The sequence below is a fragment of the Hemiscyllium ocellatum genome, chromosome 25 (genome assembly GCF_020745735.1).
Source record: "Hemiscyllium ocellatum isolate sHemOce1 chromosome 25, sHemOce1.pat.X.cur, whole genome shotgun sequence".
NCBI lineage: Eukaryota > Metazoa > Chordata > Chondrichthyes > Orectolobiformes > Hemiscylliidae > Hemiscyllium > Hemiscyllium ocellatum.
Genome location: NC_083425.1, coordinates 19846857 through 19868307, shown reverse-complemented (window position 1 = coordinate 19868307; position 21451 = coordinate 19846857). Strand labels below are relative to the sequence as shown.

Below are 21451 nucleotides of genomic sequence, written 5' to 3'. Positions count from 1 at the left end.
CCGAAAGTTCTTGCCTAATACCGTCAAAATTGGCCTTTCTCCAATTTAGAACTTTCACTTTTAGCATCATAGTTATATGTACTAATCTAAGGTCTAAGTTCATCTGCCTTACCTAACAAATATTGCTTCCTACTTTTTAGTGTTTATGAGATGAAGTGTGCCTTTGAATAATGATTTTAGCTGAAATTGATTCACATTAACAAAGCTATAAATTAATTGGAAGTGACTTGCAGCTTCATGCCTCACACAGTAAACGGGGCGAGTGGATTGCCTATCTTTTATAGAACCTACCTGATCCCAGTAACATTAATTTAAATGAATTAACTGTCAAGAGGCAAAGGCTAAATTTTATCCTCTTTATCCCCAATGTTTGAACCACTAAAAACAGTTATTGCCTCAACATTAACATCTGTGATATGATTACCCTACCTATGGCATAAATCATCCCATCTGTTCAACTTTATTTCTGAATAAAGCTCAGGGTCTATATGGTTATCTAGGAATATTGCACCTGCTCAGTCAAAGCTTTGGAGAAGAATATTAAATTCTTGATCACAGATGATACTTTGTTTATAGTTTTAGTTTCTTGTTACACTTTACTGCTTCTGTATGTAATCTCATTTTTAATAAATCGAATTGTTATTTTTAGCCTTAATACATTGATCTGACAATGTGAGATTGAGTTTTTGAGATTTGGGAGTCTAAATGAAACCTGGTCACTAAATATTAAGTAACATTAAACTGTGTTCCAGCATAAAACCAGAGACAGTTCTGCACTTGACTTGCTGATGAACATTAGGCCATGAAGGTAGTAAACTAGGATATTTTCCTCTCTCTTTGTAATTCACAGAACCTTGATGAAACGTTGTTGCATGTGGGCCAGCAGATCAGTTCTGATGAGAGAATTGGTGGGAGTCCTGTTGTTAAAATGCTGTTCGGAGACCCATCAGATTTTATCACCTCTGATGATGTTTTAAACTGTTCCTCTGCCTGGAAATATGATCGTCGAGTATGTGTAGAGAACTTTACCCAGGTTGTAGAGCAAAAGGGGGGAAAGAAAGCAACACCTATACTGTGGAAATTTCTTCAAAAGGTATTTTGTGTTTTTATTTTAAGTTATGCTTAAGTAGCGGATTAGCTCTTAACATGAAATGCCATCCATAACCAAGTTCTTTGATGTGATCATGAGAGGAATGTTCCCAGTAAGAAGTACATTTTAAGTACATTAAAACATTTACTGCAACCAAAACAGTAGGTGTAGCTTTTAAAGGGATATGGTGAGTCAGTGCTCACCAGAAAATCTGGCAACGTGAACCACCTACCTATTTTTCTCCGCCAAAAGGAGAGTCCTCTTATATTCAAATCAATTCCGACTTTCTGTAATCTGAAGCCTATCCCCTGCGCTTCCCAAATCTACCCATTTGAAATAATTGTTCAACGTTTTAACATAACCCAGGCCCTTCATAATTTTGTGAACCTGAATGAAACTTGCATTGAGACACCATGTTTTTAAATGTCGAGTCTGTCTGAATAAATGAAATCTTTTAGACTGTAAATTAATCGTGTGGCCCTTTTCTGTACACTTTCCAAAGGCTCAGCATTTTGTATTGTGTAAAGGTGAAGCTGAAGGACAAATTGATAAGTTTTGCTTTGTGTTGACTTTCGCTGTACATACAGCTTATAATCCTATTTGCTTTAGCAATAACTTTCCAGCACTAGCCATGGTCATTTCCAGAGGTGTGCACTGCAACTTTCAGATCTCTCATTCCACTACTTGGTTTGATTCCATTCCCTGTAAGCTATTTGTATATTTAGCATCGGACCTTTTCATGTCCATTGCAGTTGACATTCTAAGTTAAACATAATTTTCTAAAAGCAGCTCCATTCCCTTAATACTTCCTGGCTGACATTAGTTAACTGGGTAGAGATTATAGCTGAAAAGGTGTTGCTGGAAAAGCGCAGCAGGTCAGGCAGCATCCAAGGAGCAGGAGAGTTGACGTTTCGCGCATGAGCCCTTCTCCTGCTCCTTGGATGCTGCCTGACCTGCTGCGCTTTTCCAGCAACACATTTTCAGCTCTGATCTCCAGCACCTGTAGTCCTCACTTTCTCCTGGGTAGAGATTATAGACTGAATCTAGACCTGCCTGCTGCTATCAGTCAGCTTTAAAGTTAATGAACTTGCCAAAGAAGCACAAAGAAGGAGACAGTGAAAATTACCCTTTTTTGCAATTGGATTTTCTATCTTTGTCGGAGAAGAACTTTAGAGAGAAAACAATGAGAGAGAACAATTGTCCTTCTGCTTATATAGTGACTTAGACACAGAAAATTTTATTATGGTTTCAAGATATACAAGTCAATAAATGTCATATAAAAAAGTTATAAGCATATGTAAGGATGTCAAAATGCCTTTGATAATATTGTTGTCCTAACATTCCAGACATTTTATGGTTTAAGCTTGTCACTCCTACCTGCTCATTGGGCTGCTGTTTAAGCAAACTATATTCAGTTGGCTGGATACTTTATGATGCAGGGTAACGCCATCAGTGTGGGTTCAATTCCTGCCCCAGCAATTCAACCTCTCTCCTCACCTAATGGTGAGGTCGCAACTTTCAGGTTAAACCACCACCAATTGTCTCTCTCTCTCTCTAAAGGGAGAGCATCCCTTTGGTCTGATACAACTGTAGCATCGTTACCTTCACATTTTTTTAGAAGGTACTGTGACATGATGGGATCACTTATGATTCCTGTTGAGAAGATAGCTTCACAAGTGGTTGGTTCATCTGGAAGTGGTTGTAGAAGGGTTTGAAGACTTTTAATTGCAGACCCTCGTGAACATACTTGACAACCTCTGTGGCTGCAGATCAAGAATAGCAGTCTTAAGTACTAGAAACCTACAATGAATTGCAAATGGAACACTCACAGTCTGGGGCAGTGCAGAGGTCTAAGACCTCCTTTTGAAGCATCTCATATCCCAGGCTTTACCCCTATGTTTGCTCCTCTCGGGAAACTGTTAAAATGACCATAAACAATTATGTTGACCCTGCACTCCGATCTCAACACTTCTGGCTTGGTGGAGAAGCCACCACTGCTTCCCTCTTCAAAAGAGTTAGTTCTGTTTCCAGAGCCTATTTGAGAAAGGTCTCCGCTGACTCAGAGCAGATGCAGATCGGGCAAGAATTGGATGGGTAAGGGCCCCCTCCCAGGCAAACTGCCTCTGTCCAGTTAGTGCCATGCAGGAATTGTTAAAGCTAATGTCTATGTCTCCGTGCCAAACAATAGATTCTTTTGTCCTTCCCATCTTCACTCCCCGATAAACATCTACGCATCTGGGTCCTGATGACTGCAACCAGGAAGTCATATGTTTTTTTGAGGGGTCCTCAAATTGGGATCTCGAAGGTTTAAAAAGTGACTAATTGTGTGTGCTGACAAAGTAACATTTTCTGTCTAATTTCTCCCTGAATTGTTGTCCACGCATACATTTCTTTGATTTTCATTAAATCCATGTAATATCAACCTGGAGCTGTTTAAAATCTCATGAGTTGTTCATTTAAAAGTCTACATGTTTCTAAAAAATAGTGGAATATTTAACACGTTGCCCTTTTTTAATTAATTTGTTTGCAATTATTTAGTGGTTTTACCAACTGTTAAAGAGACACAAACTTTAAGATTACTGGAAACTTAGTGATTCATGACCAATATCTTAACCTGGTTACCTTACAAAATGACATCCATCCTAACTTATCTTTTAGGCAAATTATATAAAGATGCTTAAGAATTTACCCGATCTTCTTGGACTGCAGTATGAATTAATCAGGACTTTCCAAAGTGCCTCAAACATGAAATCGAAGACCATTTCTCAGTTCCTTCAGCAAATGGCTCCAGGTAAGATGCTATTCTAAATGTAAGAAATGTTCAGTTGTATGGAGCTCATTTACTGTGAAAACAGTGGAAATGCATAACAGTAAACTAAATAGTGTTTCAAATTCTTTGCTCAAATAATTTTCTACTTGTTCTGGTCCATATGTTGGCTGTCTATTGGACAATAAAGGAAGGGGAATTAAGGAAAGGCCTAGAATATAAGTGTAGGTTAATTAAATATATATGTATGACACTAGTATTTGTGTTCTGTTTATAGACACCTGCTTTATTCTTGTTTCATTTTTTTTGGTTCTAGATCAACAGGGCCAAAAGCAAAGCTTTGAAAAAAGGATCAAGATTTTTTTACAGCTTTGGAATCAGCTATGTTTGTTATTGGCAAAAACCAGTGAGTATATTATAACTGTAGTTTCCAGTACTGGATCAGTTTTCCTGATGGAGTAATGTTATTTAGTGACCTCATTCTTTTTTTTTAGATTACTTACAGTGTGGAAACAGGCCCTTCAGCCCAACAAGTCCACACTAACCCACCGAAGCGCAACCCACCCAAACCCCTACATTTACCCCTTACCTAACACTACGGGCAATTTTTAGCCTGGCCCGCACATCTTTGTGACTGTGGGAGGAAACCGGAGCACCCGGAGGAAACCCACGCAGACACGGGGAGAACGTGCAAACTCCACACAGACAGTCGCCCAAGGTGGGAATTGAACCCGGGTCTCTGGTGCTGTGAGGCAGCAGTGCTAACCACTGTGCCACCGTGCCGCCCCATCACCACCGTGCCGCCCCATACCACCGTGCCGCCCCATACCACCGTGCCGCACCGTTCTTCTTTGACAGTTTCTAATACTTTTCACAACAGTCTTCTGATTGCCATTGTGACTAGAGACTCCAGAACTGTACAGGCTCTCCTCAGTCTCTGACTGAAGGGAAGCTTTTCCTGAAATCTGTGTTTTTGTGCATCTGTGTCACATAATATCATATTGATGATTATCTGACAGTACGGCTTTTCCAAAACACAACTTTTAGCTGAAGTAAATGAGAAAGTGAGTATGGCTTGGCGTACAGCGAGACAAATTGATATGTATCCATTCTGTAGAGCAGGAATGAACATCCAGCTATTGAAACCATCATAGTGTAGAAGTCTGTCTTCTACTAGTCTAAACTGAGGTCCTGTGGAAGACCAAGCAGTGCAGTTAGATGAAGCAGAACGTTTTTTGGTATCGAATTTATAGTAAACCTTTTGGTTCTGCGAACATGCCAACCACTTAAAAGTTAGAATATTTAGACTTTGAGACCTGAGTGTTTGTTATGAAAAATCATTTTACCACACAATCATATTGAGTCAAATGCATTAAGCTTCCTCCTTTCTGTCTTGCTGCCAAATCCAAACCAACTTCTTGTTGAGGTAGGAATCAGTCCATTCAATTTTTTAAACAATTTCTTTCATACTCATTGTACAAAACAACAATTTGTCTCATAGGTTAGTATATTTGAAATTGCTACGCACAATTGCTTTTAACTGAGTTAAAAACTATGCTTGCTGGTCCTCTCCTAGCTGCTTCCATACAATTGTGGTAGGCTGTCATGTTGCCTGCAGAGCACCAAAAGGGTTTAGCAAACTCAGCAGCATGCAAAATTGCGTATGTCTGTTCTAGTTATATTTTCAATATTTTGTTTTCCAGATCCAAAAATCCCACAAGAGCTGTGCCAGAAAGATTTAACATTTGAAAGTCCCATTGAAATTTTGTTGCCTCAACCACAAGGTCCAGGCCTTTGTGCCATTGAACTCAACAAGTTTCTCATTGAGATTCAAAATGATCTCCTTGGAGCCATGAGTGATATTAAAAGGTAAGCAAATTCCTGGATTGATTTTCCTGAGTGGCACCCAGTTAGTGAATCTACTTGATCAAGATTAAATGTGATTCTTCCTAATGTTTCTCAAATAGTGTGATTCAGTAAATGAAGTTCCATTGTTACTGTGTTTCCAATTATAGTTTCCTCTTTCCATTTCCCATTTCAGAGTGAGATTACTTCAAATAATTGTGTATAATTTATACAATATATCCATTTTTATTTCTGGCAGGTCATCCATCAATCCAGAAGAGGTATCAGATTCACAGTTAATTCTCTGTGACCCTGACAAAGATTTCATTCCACTTGTTTTATCAAACTGCCAGTATATTCTGGAGAAAGGACATGAGACATTACCAGAATTTGATATTAAAAATATTGAACGGCAGTTGATACGCGTGTTCCTGAAAGGAAAACCATTCATAGTTGACTCTGTAAGTATATTTTTTTGAAAACTGGTCTAACTTTAGAATGACAGAACCAATTCACATTTACTTTTTTTTAAACAGAAAATTCCCAAATTTGTTGGAAGACATGAAAGAGATTATTCAAGCATCTTCACAGAGCTAAAAGCAAAGATATCTCAAGTAAGTAATTTCCTTGAGCAGAACAAATTCTGCAGTCTGGATTTAAAATTGGCAGGACATAATTTACTGTCAGATCCATTCTTTTCAATATTTGTGTTTTATGGTAGCTCTGGACAAGTAGGTTCTGTCCAAAGTGAAGTTACCCGCTATCATAGACAGTGTCTCATTTAATGGCTGAATCCAACTGAACAAACATTTGCTGGTGGCAGGCAAAAATACAGCATCTTAACCCATTCATGAACAAGATACAGTAAATGTTCGATTAGAAGATTACATTATAAAAAGCCAACAATTACTGACAAATATTGATCACGCTGCTGAGAATGTGTCTGGTGGCTGAAGCAAACATCATGGTCACCAGAGACCCCTTCCCAGAAAGAAAGACAAATAAAATTTGTGGATGATGCAACTGGTCAGACTGTTCTTGTATACCTCAGAACAGTGTTCCAGTACAACCAGTGCGTTCATTTCCAAGTTTTATTATCTTCATTACTGGTTTTCTGTTCTGCAGCATAGTGAGAGGCTCAATTATATTTAGCTGTCAACACATTCTGAGTGCCATCAAGCAGCTCAGCAGTATTTCTGGAAATACAGAGGCAGAATGAGGCACAAAATGAACAGTCATCTACATTCACAGGATTACAGCAGAAGACTTAAAGGGGAGGACTACAACAATTTGGGACATTATTGTAAAGACAGAATTAGCAGCAAGATAACTTTGATGCCCCAAAATGGTCAACTGATTTTTTTTTATTTGAAATTAATCCCAGAGGTACTTCTGGTCATTCCTCTAAGTATGCAGCTGTTGGAATATTGCGTGCAATTCTGGTCTCCTTCCTATCGGAAGGATGTTGTGAAACTTGAAAGGGTTCAGAAAAGATTTACAAGGATGCTGCCAGGATTGGATGGTTTGAGCTATAGGGAGAGGTTGAATAGGCTGGGACTGTTTTCCCTGGAGAGTCAGAGGCTGAGGGGTGACCTTATAGAGGTTTATAAAATCATGAGGGGCATGGATAGGGTAAATAGACAAGGTCGTTTCCCTGAGGTGGGTGGGCCCAGAACTAAAGGGCGTAGGTTTACAGTAAGAGGGGAAAGATATAAAAGGGACCTAAGGGGCAACCTTTTCACATAGAGGGTAGTGTGTATGTGTAATGAGCTGTCAGAGGAAATGGTGGAGGCTGGTACAATTGTAACATTTATAAGGGATCTGGATAGGGATATGAATAGGAAGGGCTTTAAGGGATATGGGCCAAGTGCTAGCAAATCCGACGAGGTTAGGTTAGGATGTTTGGTCAACATGGACAAGTTGGAACAAAGGGTCTGTTTCTGTGCTGTACATCTCTATTACTCTATGATGCTGTTTCTGGCCATTTTCCAATGTCTGATTCCTGCTTTCAGCAAGTTTGTACTCAAATATACCAAAACAGTGCAGGACTGCTAATCAAAAATAAAGCCCTCACCTTTTGTGGCATTATTCTGCTACTTAAATCCAAGTTGATGGTAAACAAGCCAAACAAATTATGTTTGTATTTTGTATCTCAATTAGAACTGAGATAGCATAATGCTGTCCCTACTCCAAACAGAACAATCATTGACATGCTTCAGTGCTGTAATTTCATTTCTACAATCTTGATTTCGTACTAAGAGTTAACATTTTTATTAATAAACACCAGTCAAAAAATCTAATCTGTGAAAGGTTTCAGCATTTTCTAAAGTGGTATTAGAATGCCTCATAATTCCCACTAAGTGTAGCTAACCTTGGCTGACCAACTAATGGCAAAACTGTGGAACAGCAATTTAATGCAGTGTATTCATTGGTCTGTCTGTCTTTAAGGGATATTTTATGGTCTTAATCATAGGCTTGTAAGTAATGAGGCTTGCATATTTTAGACAGTAGAATGATCTGGTCTCTGATGGGCTGTGAGGTATGAATAGTCTGGAACCTAAAAGAACTGGTCCAGGAATGTAGCAACTCTAAACCTATTGGAGTCACACATTTTTGTCATCCTTCTGTCATTACCCTCCACCTTTGCCTGTCACCAAGTTAAATCTGGTTAAAAGCAGAGCAGGTCAGGCAGCATCCAAGGAACAGGAAATTCGACGTTTTGGGCCAGAGCCCTTCATCAGGAATGAGGAGAGTGTGCCAGGCAGGCTAAGATAAAAGGTAGGGAGGAGGGACTTGGGGGAGGGGCGATGGAGATGTGATAGGTGGAAGGAGGTCAAGGTGAGGGTGATAGGCCGGAGTGGGGTGGGGGCGGAGAGGTCAGGAAGAAGATTGCAGGTTAGGAGGGCGGTGCTGAGTTCGAGGGAATCGACTGAGACAAGGTGGGGGGGGGGGGAATGAGGAAACTGCCTCCCCTCACCTTGTCTCAGTCGATTCCCTCGAACTCAGCACCGCCCTCCTAACCTGCAATCTTCTTCCTGACCTCTCCGCCCCCACCCCACTCCGGCCTATCACCCTCACCTTGACCTCCTTCCACCTATCACATCTCCATCGCCCCTCCCCCAAGTCCCTCCTCCCTACCTTTTATCTTAGCCTGCTTGGCACACTCTCCTCATTCCTGATGAAGGGCTTATGCCCGAAACGTCGAATTTCCTGTTCCTTGGATGCTGCCTAACCTGCTGTGCTTTTAACCAGCAACACATTTTCAGCTCTGATCTCCAGCATCTGCAGACCTCACTTTTTACACCAAGTTAAATCTGACTGCAAGTCTATCTCTTCTTACTGTTCCTGTAATTTCCTCCCTCCAATTGGCTGTTGGATCCTCAATAGCACTGGCAGCACCGTTCTGAACAGTATAATCCAGCCTGTGCTAGCCAGTACCAACAAGGCATCAATGTTTACGTACAGTTCTACCAATTTGTATGAAAATAAATAGAGGGAATGACATTTATTTTGTTTTCTCCACTGAAGGAAACATTATCACATTCTGTCTGCAATGCAATCACGATGGTGCTGAAATCTTACAGTGACATTTGTGATGCCCTGGATATCATTGAGATTGTAGTCGGATTCCTTGCTACTTCAGGTGGATCCTCAGACAGCAGGCTCCTCTGCTACCTCAAAGATACATTACGGATGGATCGGCGTGTGTTAGCCTGTGTCAGCAAGGTCTGTGTAAACATACTCACTATCTGGAAAACGTCATTAGTGCTTGCATAAAGTAAACATTTCCTCTCCGGCATAGTAACCATATTTGACTTTTCACCTCTGAGATACTTATCAGTCACTTCTTTTACAGCTTTTCCATTCTATTTCATTTCCTGGCTATAATTGTCTGGTATTTGGATTAGTTTGTAATTGTCCTGTGTGTGCACACCCACCTCTTCACATATACCCACTTGTTCACCTTTACTCAACTACATCTTCCCCAATAGAAAATACTGACTAGCCACAGGTGTGACTGTAATTACACCATTTAGCTGAATAAACTAAATTTAATGGATAATGGCTTGCACACGGTACAGGTAAATGCACTTCACTTGATTATTTTTGCAATACAAACAGCTACAACTGTCTAGTAACCAAGGAAATAAAGCACTCAACGATACTCAGAATAAACTCAGATAGCTCTGTTTTCATTATGCCATTTCATCAACAAATGCACAGAAAGGTTAAAGTACTCTGATACACTGCCAATCTGAGTTCTGAGATCACATGATTCTGGAGCATGAGATCTGCAGTTATTTAACAATCACACCATATATGGGCACAGTAATTTGGTTCCTGTCAGAGTGTCAATTTTCCACCTGCCTTATCTTAACTGCAATGTTTTTATACTTCTCCCACTAGGCATTTGAAGGATGCAAATTAAAGCACACTCTGTCCCTCTGGCAGCTCCTATCATCGTGGAAATCTGAGGTCATGCTGGGCACAGAGAAGGTGAGATTGGTCATACCAGTATTGCTGTTCAGCAACATATCAGTAAAACTGAAGCAAAGTATGTTACGTGGATTAGAAAAGGGAATTGGCTAATAGATTAAAAACGTGACCTTTTACAGGATAGAAAGTCATGAGTTACTTCAATCCTGTTCTAAATTTTGACTGTGCTTCATTCTTACGAGTTGTGGTTATTGACTCTAAGCATCCTTTTGAGTGTGGCACTCCCCTTCTGTTAAGATTTTATTTCTGTCCTCTGTCCCTTGGTTTTCATCCATTATCTCCATGCTCTTAGATAACTGACCATCGCCCCTTTGATGGACAGAAGAACAACCTCTGTCTTTCTCACTTGGCCATATCTCTCTCTGTCTATCTCTATCTATTTATTTATCTGTCTCTCCTTCTTAGATTTGTCACGGTAAGGTCATTGAGCCTGACACTGCTGCATCCCTACTGATGAGAGTGCTCATGTGCTATGGCACCTCCCCTTAAAGATATCACTGATTGGTTTTCAGTTCAGTGTTGAATATGTTCAAAGGTATAATGGAGTAATGGGACCATTGGATTGGGGAATTGCTATGTTTTGACTCACTTTGATCTCCCTTGCGAATACTATATTTATACATCTTGTATCTTTAACTTCTTGACCATTTTACTTTTAGCACGATTTCTCTTTCTCTGGAGATTGTCCTTATACAGGACATTGTCTTTGCTTCTGAAGTTGATTTCTGGATAAAGAAGTCAGTCTTAAATTCTCTTTTAAATGTTGCAGTGAGCATCATAGCATCCAGTTTGGTGAATTAAAAACATAATTTTGCAGCATCCAGGTTTTCAGTAAATTGAAAGGAACAGTGTTACTAATTTGTCTCTTGATTTTATTAGGACCCATTTGAGAAAATCCCTGAGGCATACAAGAATCGCTTACTTCCTGAAGAGGAAGCAGAGCTGAAGACCTTTTTTGCATCCACCAACATCAACACCTTTCTTTGGGAGCTGCATGAGATTCTGGTCCTGAAGACTACTCAAAGCAATGTCGATAACAACTTCTCACCCAGTTGGAGGTAATATACACCAGTAGTTATAGTGCAACTGGAATAAAGGTGTTCCCAGAAAGGAAGGTTTGCACTTCTTGGTTTAAGATCCCAAACAGATCAGGTTTGAATAATTCTAGCACGAGGGAAGAGCATGGTGCTTTCATAAAGTTTGTACAATCAGCACTAATTTTGATTGGCTCACTGAAGATGACCAGTCAGCTGGGCATTTTGGTGAAGGGGGCATTTCACTATTCAGGGTAAGTTTTAACCTATCGTAATAGGAAACCGGCCGGTTCAGACTGGGTCATCCGTTACTTGAGTTAGCTGATTTTATTCTGGACTCAAAGATCTTGCGGTACAGTGGTAGTGTCCCTACTTCTGGGCTAGCGTCTCTGAGTTTAAAAATTGATGGTCGTGGGAAGTATGCCATTGCGTGGCCAAGCAACATGATCGTCAAATTCTAATGACGTGCGATACACCTATGGCAAGAGCAAGAGAATTTTCACGGACACCCAAAGCTGCAGCAGCACAACAGACTCTCCATGTTTAAAAATTCCCCACCAATATTCTTATCACAATTAAGTGTCATTGTCTTTCGAAGGGACCAGTGCACCCTTACCATTGATTTTCATGGAATGTAAGGTCAGGTTAAGTATTAAGCAAATGATCAACTGAAATCTCTTCAGTTTCCTGCTGGATGCTTCAAATCAAAAGCACTTGTAAAGTATATAATGCTTGGGGTTTTCCAAGATTGAGGTTCAGGTACTGACAGGATAAGACCATAAAAAGATATAGGGACAAGGCACAGCAGTCAGCTCATCAGAGGCCATTTCTCCAGTACATTAACTCTCCCTACTATGACAATATCACCATCATCATCACATTGTTGAAGAGAGACAGTGCCAATTCCAAATTGCTACCTCAGCTTTTCTCAAATACATACTAAGTTTTGTAGAATCTCAGATATTGAGAAAGCAGGTTTCCCGTTTTCACTGCTCGGCATATCATGGCAGTGAAGTTGGAATGAGGTCTTAGATTGTCACTAGATTAAGCCTAATGAGACCATTAAATGCCCATAAGTCCAGAAAAAAATGACATGCCTTCTCATCTTTCTTTATCTTTCCCTTTCCTTGCCATGCCCTTGACTATACAGTACTGTGAGGAAAAGCATCAGGGATCCCACAACCCTGCAATCTCCAGTAATAGCTATCTAGAGCTGATGGAAGAAATGCTGGCAGCACCTTCCATTTATAAAGGATTCTGTCTCTGAATGATGTGCCAGTGTTAAAGGTGTAGATGGAGTCCCTGTATGCCAGTATATGTGTAATTGAAAAATAAAATAGCTGCAAAACCTCCCTTCAAAGTAATTTGGCAATGAGATCAACTTAAAACAAAAGCAAAGTCATGGACCTGTTTATTGGAACTTGAAATAGGTGAGAAAAAGTGCTTCAATATATTCTGCATTGAGTTTTGAGTTGTAAGCATTCACCCTTTGTTTGTTTTCAGCCTTAATGAAACAATTTTGAGTTACTTGGAGTCGAAGAGTTCCGATATTCTGCCAGGACTAGAAGACAACCTTTCTGGTGAAATCACTCTAGCTAAAAGCATCCAGACGTGGAAACTTGCAGTGAACTTTAAGAAAGGAATTCGATAGTTCACCCTGAATGGGCTTTAGGGTCTTTTATGCACTGAAGAATTGGTGATGGCAAACCCAAACAAATGCCTGTTATTTGTGAAGTTTGACCTGTGTAAAGAACGTTTTCATTCAGTTCTAAAAGATTTTACACTATGTTCAGAAATGTCTATTGTAAGTGAATTACTATGTGGCTATAAATAATCTGTAAAAAAAATCGGTACATTCCGAAAAATATCCCAAACTGTGCAATGCCCTGTACAATCTGTTGAGTGACTTATACAGTGGGAAGGATCATTTAAGTCTGAAGTTGTTTCATGTGAGGAGTGTTCCATTTTGTATTTAAAGAGTTGCAAGCTGTTTGACATAGTACGACATTCCACAACAATTCCTGTGAGTTATTCATCAATCTGTGGCACTACTTGCAACTCAAGTACCACAGTTTTGCATTGAGGTCCCAGAGGTAGTGGCAGGAATGGTTTCGGAATGGTCTAAACAAACTACTTAATTTCATTTTAAATCCATCTCCAAATATAGCTTGTTATCAGAAAGCACAATGTAGTGCATAGGAATGGAGGAAGGCCTTTCGGCCACTCAAACCCATACTGGCATTGAATTAAATCATCTTACCTTAGTATGTAACCGCCTTGGCTCGAACTGCTATGATATCCCTTCCTAAAAATAATTAATTTCCATTTTTAATGGTCAATTTACTTAGAATCAAGAGTTTTTTTTGGCAAAGAGTGTTTCAGTTTTCCACCAATATTTGTGTCAAAATAAGCTTGCTGTCATATTTCTAGAATGGTGTAGTTTTAATTTTAAGGTTGAGTCCCCTTAATCCATATTACTTCACTTTCCTATCAATTCCTTTCACTTATTCATAAAATCATCCCTTAACCATTATATACTCAAGAAACTACAAGCCACTTCAATGCACCCTTGCTTCATCAATTAACTATTTTAGTCTGGTCAACATCCTAGTAAATCTGCATAACCAGTTTTCAATGAAAATAGTTTTAGGTATCCCCCCGAAATTCAAAAGTAGAGTGTTCCTATGAAACCTTTTGTAAGCTGAAATGGCATAAAGCAAAGACACATTAATTTATATGAAAGAAGTTTTAACTCTTTTCAGGAAAAGCGAAAATCCTCTTCGAATTTCTTTTGGTTAGTGAAAACAGGTGCTAATGTAGGACTTTCTTAAGAGCAAAGTGGCGAAGAGCAAACTTTTGAACAGTGGGGGAGACCTGTAATACATATATGAAGCCAAGGATGGCATCATAGTATGGCACTCCTGCTGGTTTGCTCATCTTCATTTTGAAAATTCCATTTGAAATTGAAAGTAATTTCATATTCCATTTGTTTTATACTAACAGTTGTCTTGATTATTGTTCTTTGACTTAATAAGCAGACAATCTGGTTAGTAGTGATTTGAAATACTGTAATTTGCATTCCATTGATTTTGATTCATGTACAAAGGTTAATTGTAAGAAGTGTTAGAACAGTTCAGAATATACTCTTTATTAAAACTGAGAAATTGATTCCATTATTAATAGAAGATGAGATAATGAATTGTAAACCACTGCACAAACATAAGGCTAAGTATATTGTCTCATGAAGAATGCATTGCGATTGTGTTGTAAATACCATTTAGTGAAACTAACAAAAGGAAAAATTGCAAACTACTGTGTTAATTTCCACAATTTGGATTTTGAAAGCCTGCCAGTTTTTGGTTTTAGGCTTGGAGCGGTTTGTGTGATCAAACAATCCTTTAATTACAACAGAGGTGTGTTATGTGAGATTGTTAGACAAATACATGATATCCTGCTGAGTTGCTTGCAAACACGTTCATTTCCATCAAATGGGCTTCTGAGTCCGTGTCGGTTCCAGCTCAATTGGTAGCAGTCTCATCTCAGAAGCAAAAGATTACATTTTCAATCCTATACTAGAGTTTAGGGCACATTGTAGGCAAGCACTGCAATGCAGTACTGAGGGAATATTGCATGTTGCAAGTGCCATTGTTTTGAATCTGATGTTCAACCACAGCATCATGGGTCCTCCTGAGTGGATTCCATGGCACTATTTCAAAGAAGGGCAAAGGAATTATCCCTGGTATACTAATGTGGGCTTATCCCCCAAAACAACTTCAATAAAACAGATCATCAGGTCAGTACCTCATTGCTGTTCATGGGACCTTGTGTGAATTGATTGCCATATTTTTGACTTAACAACAAAAAAAAACACTTCAGGAGGAAAGACTTTTGTTGTGATTGTCATGAGGTCAGCCACATAGACCACATGCAATATGAGTTCCCTGATTGGTGCTGTTAACCTGGTCCAATCAGGGAGCCCTGGCTGACAGATAAGAACAGGAGTATCAAACATCCTGTTCATTCCGAGAGCTGGCTCTGACGAAGCTGTGTTAAGGACTCTCCTCGCGTAAATAAAGGGTGACTTGGTGATGAGATACTGGCCTCTGTGGAGGTATTTCAGTGATGATGAGAGAAAGGCACACTCCTGAAAAATTTCACTTGCAACAGCCTTCTTTCCTTTGGGGTAAGTATTTCTGGCATAATGCTATGGTTTGGGAAGCTTGACTCATTTGACCCTGCCATCAAAGACTGGGACCAGTATGGGGAAATAATGCAACTTTTTCCAGGCAAGTGACATTAGGGCAGAAGAAAAGCAATGAGTGATTCCCCTGACAGCTTGTGGACCTGAAGCTTTTTCAGTTATTAGGAACCTAACTTTCCCTGAGGCACCAGATATTAAGATTTAGTTAAGGAATATTACAACCCCAAGACTCCTCTAAAGCTGAGATGCTGTCAGTTTTACTGGACAATTCGGGAATCAGGGTAACCCGCATCAAGATGAGACATTTGTCTTTGGTTTAACTTTCAATTAGATGCTGAGAGATTGGGCAACTAGTGAACAGTAAATGTTGGCCGAGCCTGTGATGCCCTCATCCCATGAATGAATTACAAAATTAGATCCATTCATGTATTTGCACAATATAAAGCAGGAAATTATCTGGTCAGGGTAGCCATTATCCCTCAGGATGTTTTTTTCAGGATCAATAGACAATAGGTGCAGGAGTAGGCCATTCTGCCCTTCAAGCCTGCACCACCATTCATTATGATCATGGCTGATCATCCTTAATCAGTATCCTGTTCCTGCCTTATCTCCATAACCCTTGATTCCACTATCCTTGAGAGCTCTATCCAACTCTTTCTTAAACGAATCCAGAGACTGTGCCTCCACTATCTTATGGGGCAGAGCATTCCACACACCCACCACTCTCTGGGTGAAGAAGTTTCTCCTCATCTCTGTCCTAAATGGTCTACCCCTTATTTTTAAGCTGTGTCCTCTGGTTCGGGACTCACCATCAACGGAAACATGTTTCCTGCCTCCAGAGTGTCCAATCCTTTAATAATCTTATACGTCTTAATCAGATCCCCTCTCAGTCTTCTAAACTCAAGGATATACAAGCTCAGTCGCTCCAATCTTTCAACATAAGATAGTCCCGCCATTCCAGGAATTGACCTCGTGAACCTATGCTGCACTCCCTCAATAGCCAGAGTGTCTTTCCTAAAATTTGGAGACCAGAACTGCACACAATATTCCAGGTGCAGTCTCACCAGGGCCCTGTACAGCTGCAGAAGAACCTCTTTGCTTCTATACTCAATCCCTCTTGTTATGAAGGACAGCACGCTATTAGCTTTCTTCACTACCTGCTGTATCTGCATGCTTGCCTTCATTGACTGATGTACAAGAACACCCAGATCTCTTTGTACTGCCCCTTTACCTAACTTGACTCCATTTAGGTAGTATTGTGCCTTCCTGTTCTTGCCACCAAAGTGGATAACCATACATTTATCCACATTAAACTGCATCTGCCATGCATCTGACCACTCACCTAACGTTCCAGGTCACCCTGTAATCTCCTAACATCCTCCTCACATTTCACCCTGCCACCCAGCTTTGTATCATCAGCAAATATGCTAATGTTATTACTAATACCATCTTCTATATCATTAATATATATTGTAAAAAGCTGCGGTCCCAGCACTGATCCCTGTGGTACCCCACTGGTCACCGCCTGCCATTCCGAAAGAGAGCCGTTTATCACTACTCTTTGTTTCCTGTCAGCCAACCAATTTTCTGTCCAAGTTAGTACTTTGCCCCCAGTACCACGCGCTCTAATTTTGCTCACTAACCTAATAATTTCCTGCTTTCTCTCTCGCTCCTTTCTTAAAAAGTGGTACAACATTAGCCACCCTCCAGTCTGCAGGAACTGATCCTGAACCTATCGAACTCTGGAAAATAATCACCTACGCATCCACGATTTCTAGAGCCGCCTCCTTCAGTACCCTGGGATGTAGACCATCAGACCCTGGGGACTTATCAGCCTTCAGACCTAACAGTCTCTCCAACACCAATTCCTGGCAAATATAAAATCCCTTCAGTTCAGGTCTTTCAGCCATTATTACCTCAGGGAGATTGCTTGTGTCTTCCCCCGGGAACACAGGTCTGAAGTTCCAATTCAACTCTTCTGCCATTTCTTTGTTCCCCGTAATATGTTTCCCTGTTTCTGTCTTCAAGGGCCCAATTTTAGTCTTAACCATTTTTTTCCCTTTCACATATCTAAAAAAGCCTTTACAATCCTCCTTTACGTTTCTGGCCAGTTTACCTTCGTACCTCATTTTTTCGCTGCATATTTCCTTCTTGGTAATCCTCTGTTGTTCTTTAAAAGCTTCCCAGTCCTCCGTTTTCCCACTTATCTTTGCTATGTTATACTTTTTCTCTTTTGACTTTATATGTTTCTTAACTTCCCTCATCAGCCACAGCTACCCCTGCCTCCTCTTAGGATCTTTCTTCCTTAATGGTATGAACTGATCCTGCATCTTCTGTATTATACCCAGAAATATCTGTCATTGTTCCTCCACTGTCATCCCTGCTAAGGTATTGCACCACTGAACTTTGGCCAGCTCCTCCCTCATAGCTCCATTGTTCCGTTTATTCAACTGAAATATTGTCACTACCGATTGTACCCTCTCCCTTTCAAATTGCAGATTGAAGCTTATTGTATTATGGTCGCAACCTCCTAATGGCTCCTTCACTTCGAGGTCCCTGATCAATTCTGGTTCATTGCACGATACCAGATCCAGAATTGCCTTCTCCCTGGTAGGCTCCAGCACCAGCTGTTCTAAGAATCCATGTCGGAGGCACTCCACAAAGTCCCTTTCTTGAGGTCCAGTACCATCCTGATTCTCCCAGTCTACCTGCATGTTGAAATCCCCCATAACAACTATGGTAACATCTTTGCGACAGGCCAATTTCAGCTCCTTATTCAACTTACACCCTACATCCATACTACTGTTTGGGGGCCTGTAGATAACTTCCAAGAGGGTCTTTCTACCCTTAGAATATCTCAGCTCTATCCATACTAACTCTACATCCCCTGATTCTAGGTCCTCCCGCGCAAGGGACTGAATGTCATCCTTTACCAACAGGGCCACCCCAGCTCCTCTGCCCTCAGTCTGTCCTTACGATGGCACGTATAGCCTTGAATATTCATTTCCCAGGCCCTGTCCACTTGAAGCCACGTCTCCGTTATCCCCACAATATCATAGCTGCCAATTTCCAAAAGAGCCTCAAGCTCATCCATCTTATTTCTAATACTTTGTGCATTCATATATAGTAATTTTAATTTGTTACTGCCCTCACTCTTCCTATCAACTCCTATTTCACTCAACCTTACAGCACGATCAAGCTTGTACAGTGAATAATTAGCTTGGACCCTATTAACAAAGGTGCTATTTTGGTCAGTCCCATGGGGAGTGGAACAATAGGAGTCCATATATTGATGAATGAAAGTAGGTTTGCAGGAAAAAGTAGTATAGAGCCTGCTGGCTAATTTCACAATTTGGACATGAAGGAAAGGGAGCTTATTTGACTGCTCCATTTCCAATGTAAATATGAGGACAGTATTTAGCCTAATAAGACACATAAGCACCTTCTTACATAGAATTGCAGCTCCAAATATATCAAACAAATCAACTACGCTCACGTCCTGTCTTCTCCATTTTGTGGAAACAATTAGTGAATTTATCAAACATTAAGAGAAAACATTTGATAAATTGCTAGAAAATCTCAAGCTTCCTGACTGCTTTTAATATAATCAAAATCTGACCTAAAGGCTTTCAAAATGAAATCTTCTCTCTCTGAAGGGCCTTCTATGCTTCAGAATATCAAAAATTTGTGTAAACACAGTCTGTTTTCCATTTTAAAGTCAATTCATTTTAAAGGCCACCATCTCTGTGCTCAGCACATGGTCCTTATGACTGTAGATAAATTGCCCTCACACGGTACTGGGGTTATTTTCTCAGCATTGTAAAAATTAATGTGCCATGTTCACAAAGGAATTGTGCAATCGAAAGCTACCACTTCTTATCAGGTTAAACATTTAAAATGGATGGAAAGAGGTAGAGAATGTGTTGTGTGCAATGTATAATTTAGACTGCCCGTATACCAGAGGACGAGTCCAAAGGGAGGTTTCACTATATTTCCAGGGAACCGGGAGGAGCAGGAACTAGGAGAGCTCCTAGGGTACCACTGAGATCTCTACCTGCTCAGATAACACCTCACTCCAGTAAAAGACCTACCTTACCTGGTGTTGTAGCAGCCTAGAACCAGCAGCCAGCCCTGGGCTGCTCTCTTTCTCTCCACCAACCCATTAGCTGGAGGCTAATGAGACATTGCATCAAAATGGACAGGTCAATCTCAGCTATCTGGCTGCACAGAATGCATAACCAGAGAAACACATCCCACTCCTTTAATCTCTCTGTTATTTCAGCTTTTGATGTCATGTCCTGCACTGGAAATACTAATATATGACTGATAAATAAAATAAAAGGCAAAGACATTGGATGTAAAATTGGAAAAAGTTCAGAGGTGCTTAATTGGTTGTCAGGTACTTTTGAGGTGTCTGATGGTCAGCAGTGATATATATAAAGGATAAGAGGCAAGAAGAGTCTCAAAGTATTGCATTATGCAAAACAAGTGTAGGCAAATGCTTTAGCACTATCCTATCTCCATGCACAAGCGATTGACTGGAATGAAATAATTCTGGATTAGTGATGCTGGAACAGCACAGCAGTTCAGGCAGCATCCGAGGAGCAGTAAAATCGACGTTTCGGACAAAAGCCCTTCATTAGGAATAAAAGGAAGTAATGGTAATTTTGAGTAACCTTTGCCAGTTGAATAAGATTCACACTCTTGTAAAACTCACCAGGTGGCGCTATACATCTAGTATGTTGCCAATGAGACCAATCATTTGTACTGGGCAGACTACAGGTTAAAGATACTGTTACACTGCCATTGATGGACGATAGCAATAAGTTTCAACTTCAAAGTGTAGCAAAAATGTTATTCCTGTATCAGTGTGGTGGTACACCCTGGGGTAGACAGGCACACATCACCGTGTGTTAAAACAGAATTTGTTAAATGTTTTGCCTAACTTCCTTGATCAGATACTCTGCACCTCTCATCTTGGGGAAAAAAAAGGCCAGGATTACATACGCTTTTTTTGTAAACAGCTCTCATAACTTGTTTTTCACCTTCAACTATTTATGTGCATAGACTCCTTGTTCTTGTTGTGGTTCTGTTCACCGAGCTGGGAATTTGTGTTGCAGACGTTTCGTCCCCTGTCTAGGTGACATCCTCAGTGCTTGGGAGCCTCCTGTGAAGCACTTCTGTGATGTTTCCCCTGGCATTTGTAGTGGTTTGAATCCGCTGCTTCTGGTTCTCAGTTCCAGCTGTCCGTTGCAGTGGTCGGTATATTGGGTCCAGGTCGATGTGCTTATTGATCGAATCTGTGGATGAGTGCCATGCCTCTAGGAATTCCCTGGCTGTTCTCTGTTTGGCTTGTCCTATAATAGTAGTGTTGTCCCAGTCGAATTCATGTTGCTTGTCATCTGCGTGTGTAGCTACTAAGGATAGCTGGTCATAGCCACACACGCAGATGACAAGCAACATGAATTCAACTGGGACAACACTACTATTATAGGACAAGCCAAACAGAGAACAGCCAGGGAATTCCTAGAGGCATGGCACTCATCCACAGATTCAATCAATAAGCACATCGACCTGGACCCAATATACTGACCACTACAACGGACAGCTGGAACTGACAACCGGAAGCGGCAGATTCAAACCATGATAAATGCCGGAGGAAACATCACAGAAGTGCTTCACAGGAGGCTCCCAAGCACTGAGGACATCACCTAGACAGTGGACAAAATGTCTGCAACACTAAATCCCAGCTCGGCGAACAGAACCACAACAACGAGCACCGAGCTACAAATCTTCTCACAAACTTTAAACTCCTTGTTCTTATAATCCTTTAAAAATTGAATTGTTTAGCTTTTTTTTTAATACCTTCATTCATTCTTTCCACCAAAATGTATCATGACTAACTTCGCTCAATAAAATATCCTCAGCTGTGTCTGTCAATTTTGTCCATTTGTCTATGTCCATCTGAATTCTGTAACTAACCTCAAATTCTTTGCTGTATTTCTAAGTTTCCAACA

At 40.4% G+C, this 21451-nt stretch overlaps 1 protein-coding gene across 1 annotated transcript in view; it reads left to right on the top strand.

Moving 5' to 3' along the window:
• LOC132827957 (E3 ubiquitin-protein ligase rnf213-alpha-like) overlaps positions 1-14346 on the top strand; it is a 107880-nt gene extending 93534 nt beyond the window's left edge. Inside the window, exons 48-57 of the mRNA XM_060844807.1 lie at positions 851-1093; positions 3749-3881; positions 4174-4263; positions 5561-5726; positions 5962-6163; positions 6239-6316; positions 9231-9428; positions 10110-10199; positions 11079-11257; positions 12737-14346. Coding sequence (XP_060700790.1) covers positions 851-1093; positions 3749-3881; positions 4174-4263; positions 5561-5726; positions 5962-6163; positions 6239-6316; positions 9231-9428; positions 10110-10199; positions 11079-11257; positions 12737-12884 — 1527 coding nt within the window. The 3' untranslated portion in view covers positions 12885-14346. The remainder of the gene's footprint in view (positions 1-850; positions 1094-3748; positions 3882-4173; positions 4264-5560; positions 5727-5961; positions 6164-6238; positions 6317-9230; positions 9429-10109; positions 10200-11078; positions 11258-12736) is intronic.
• The last annotated feature ends 7105 nt before the right edge of the window (positions 14347-21451 follow it).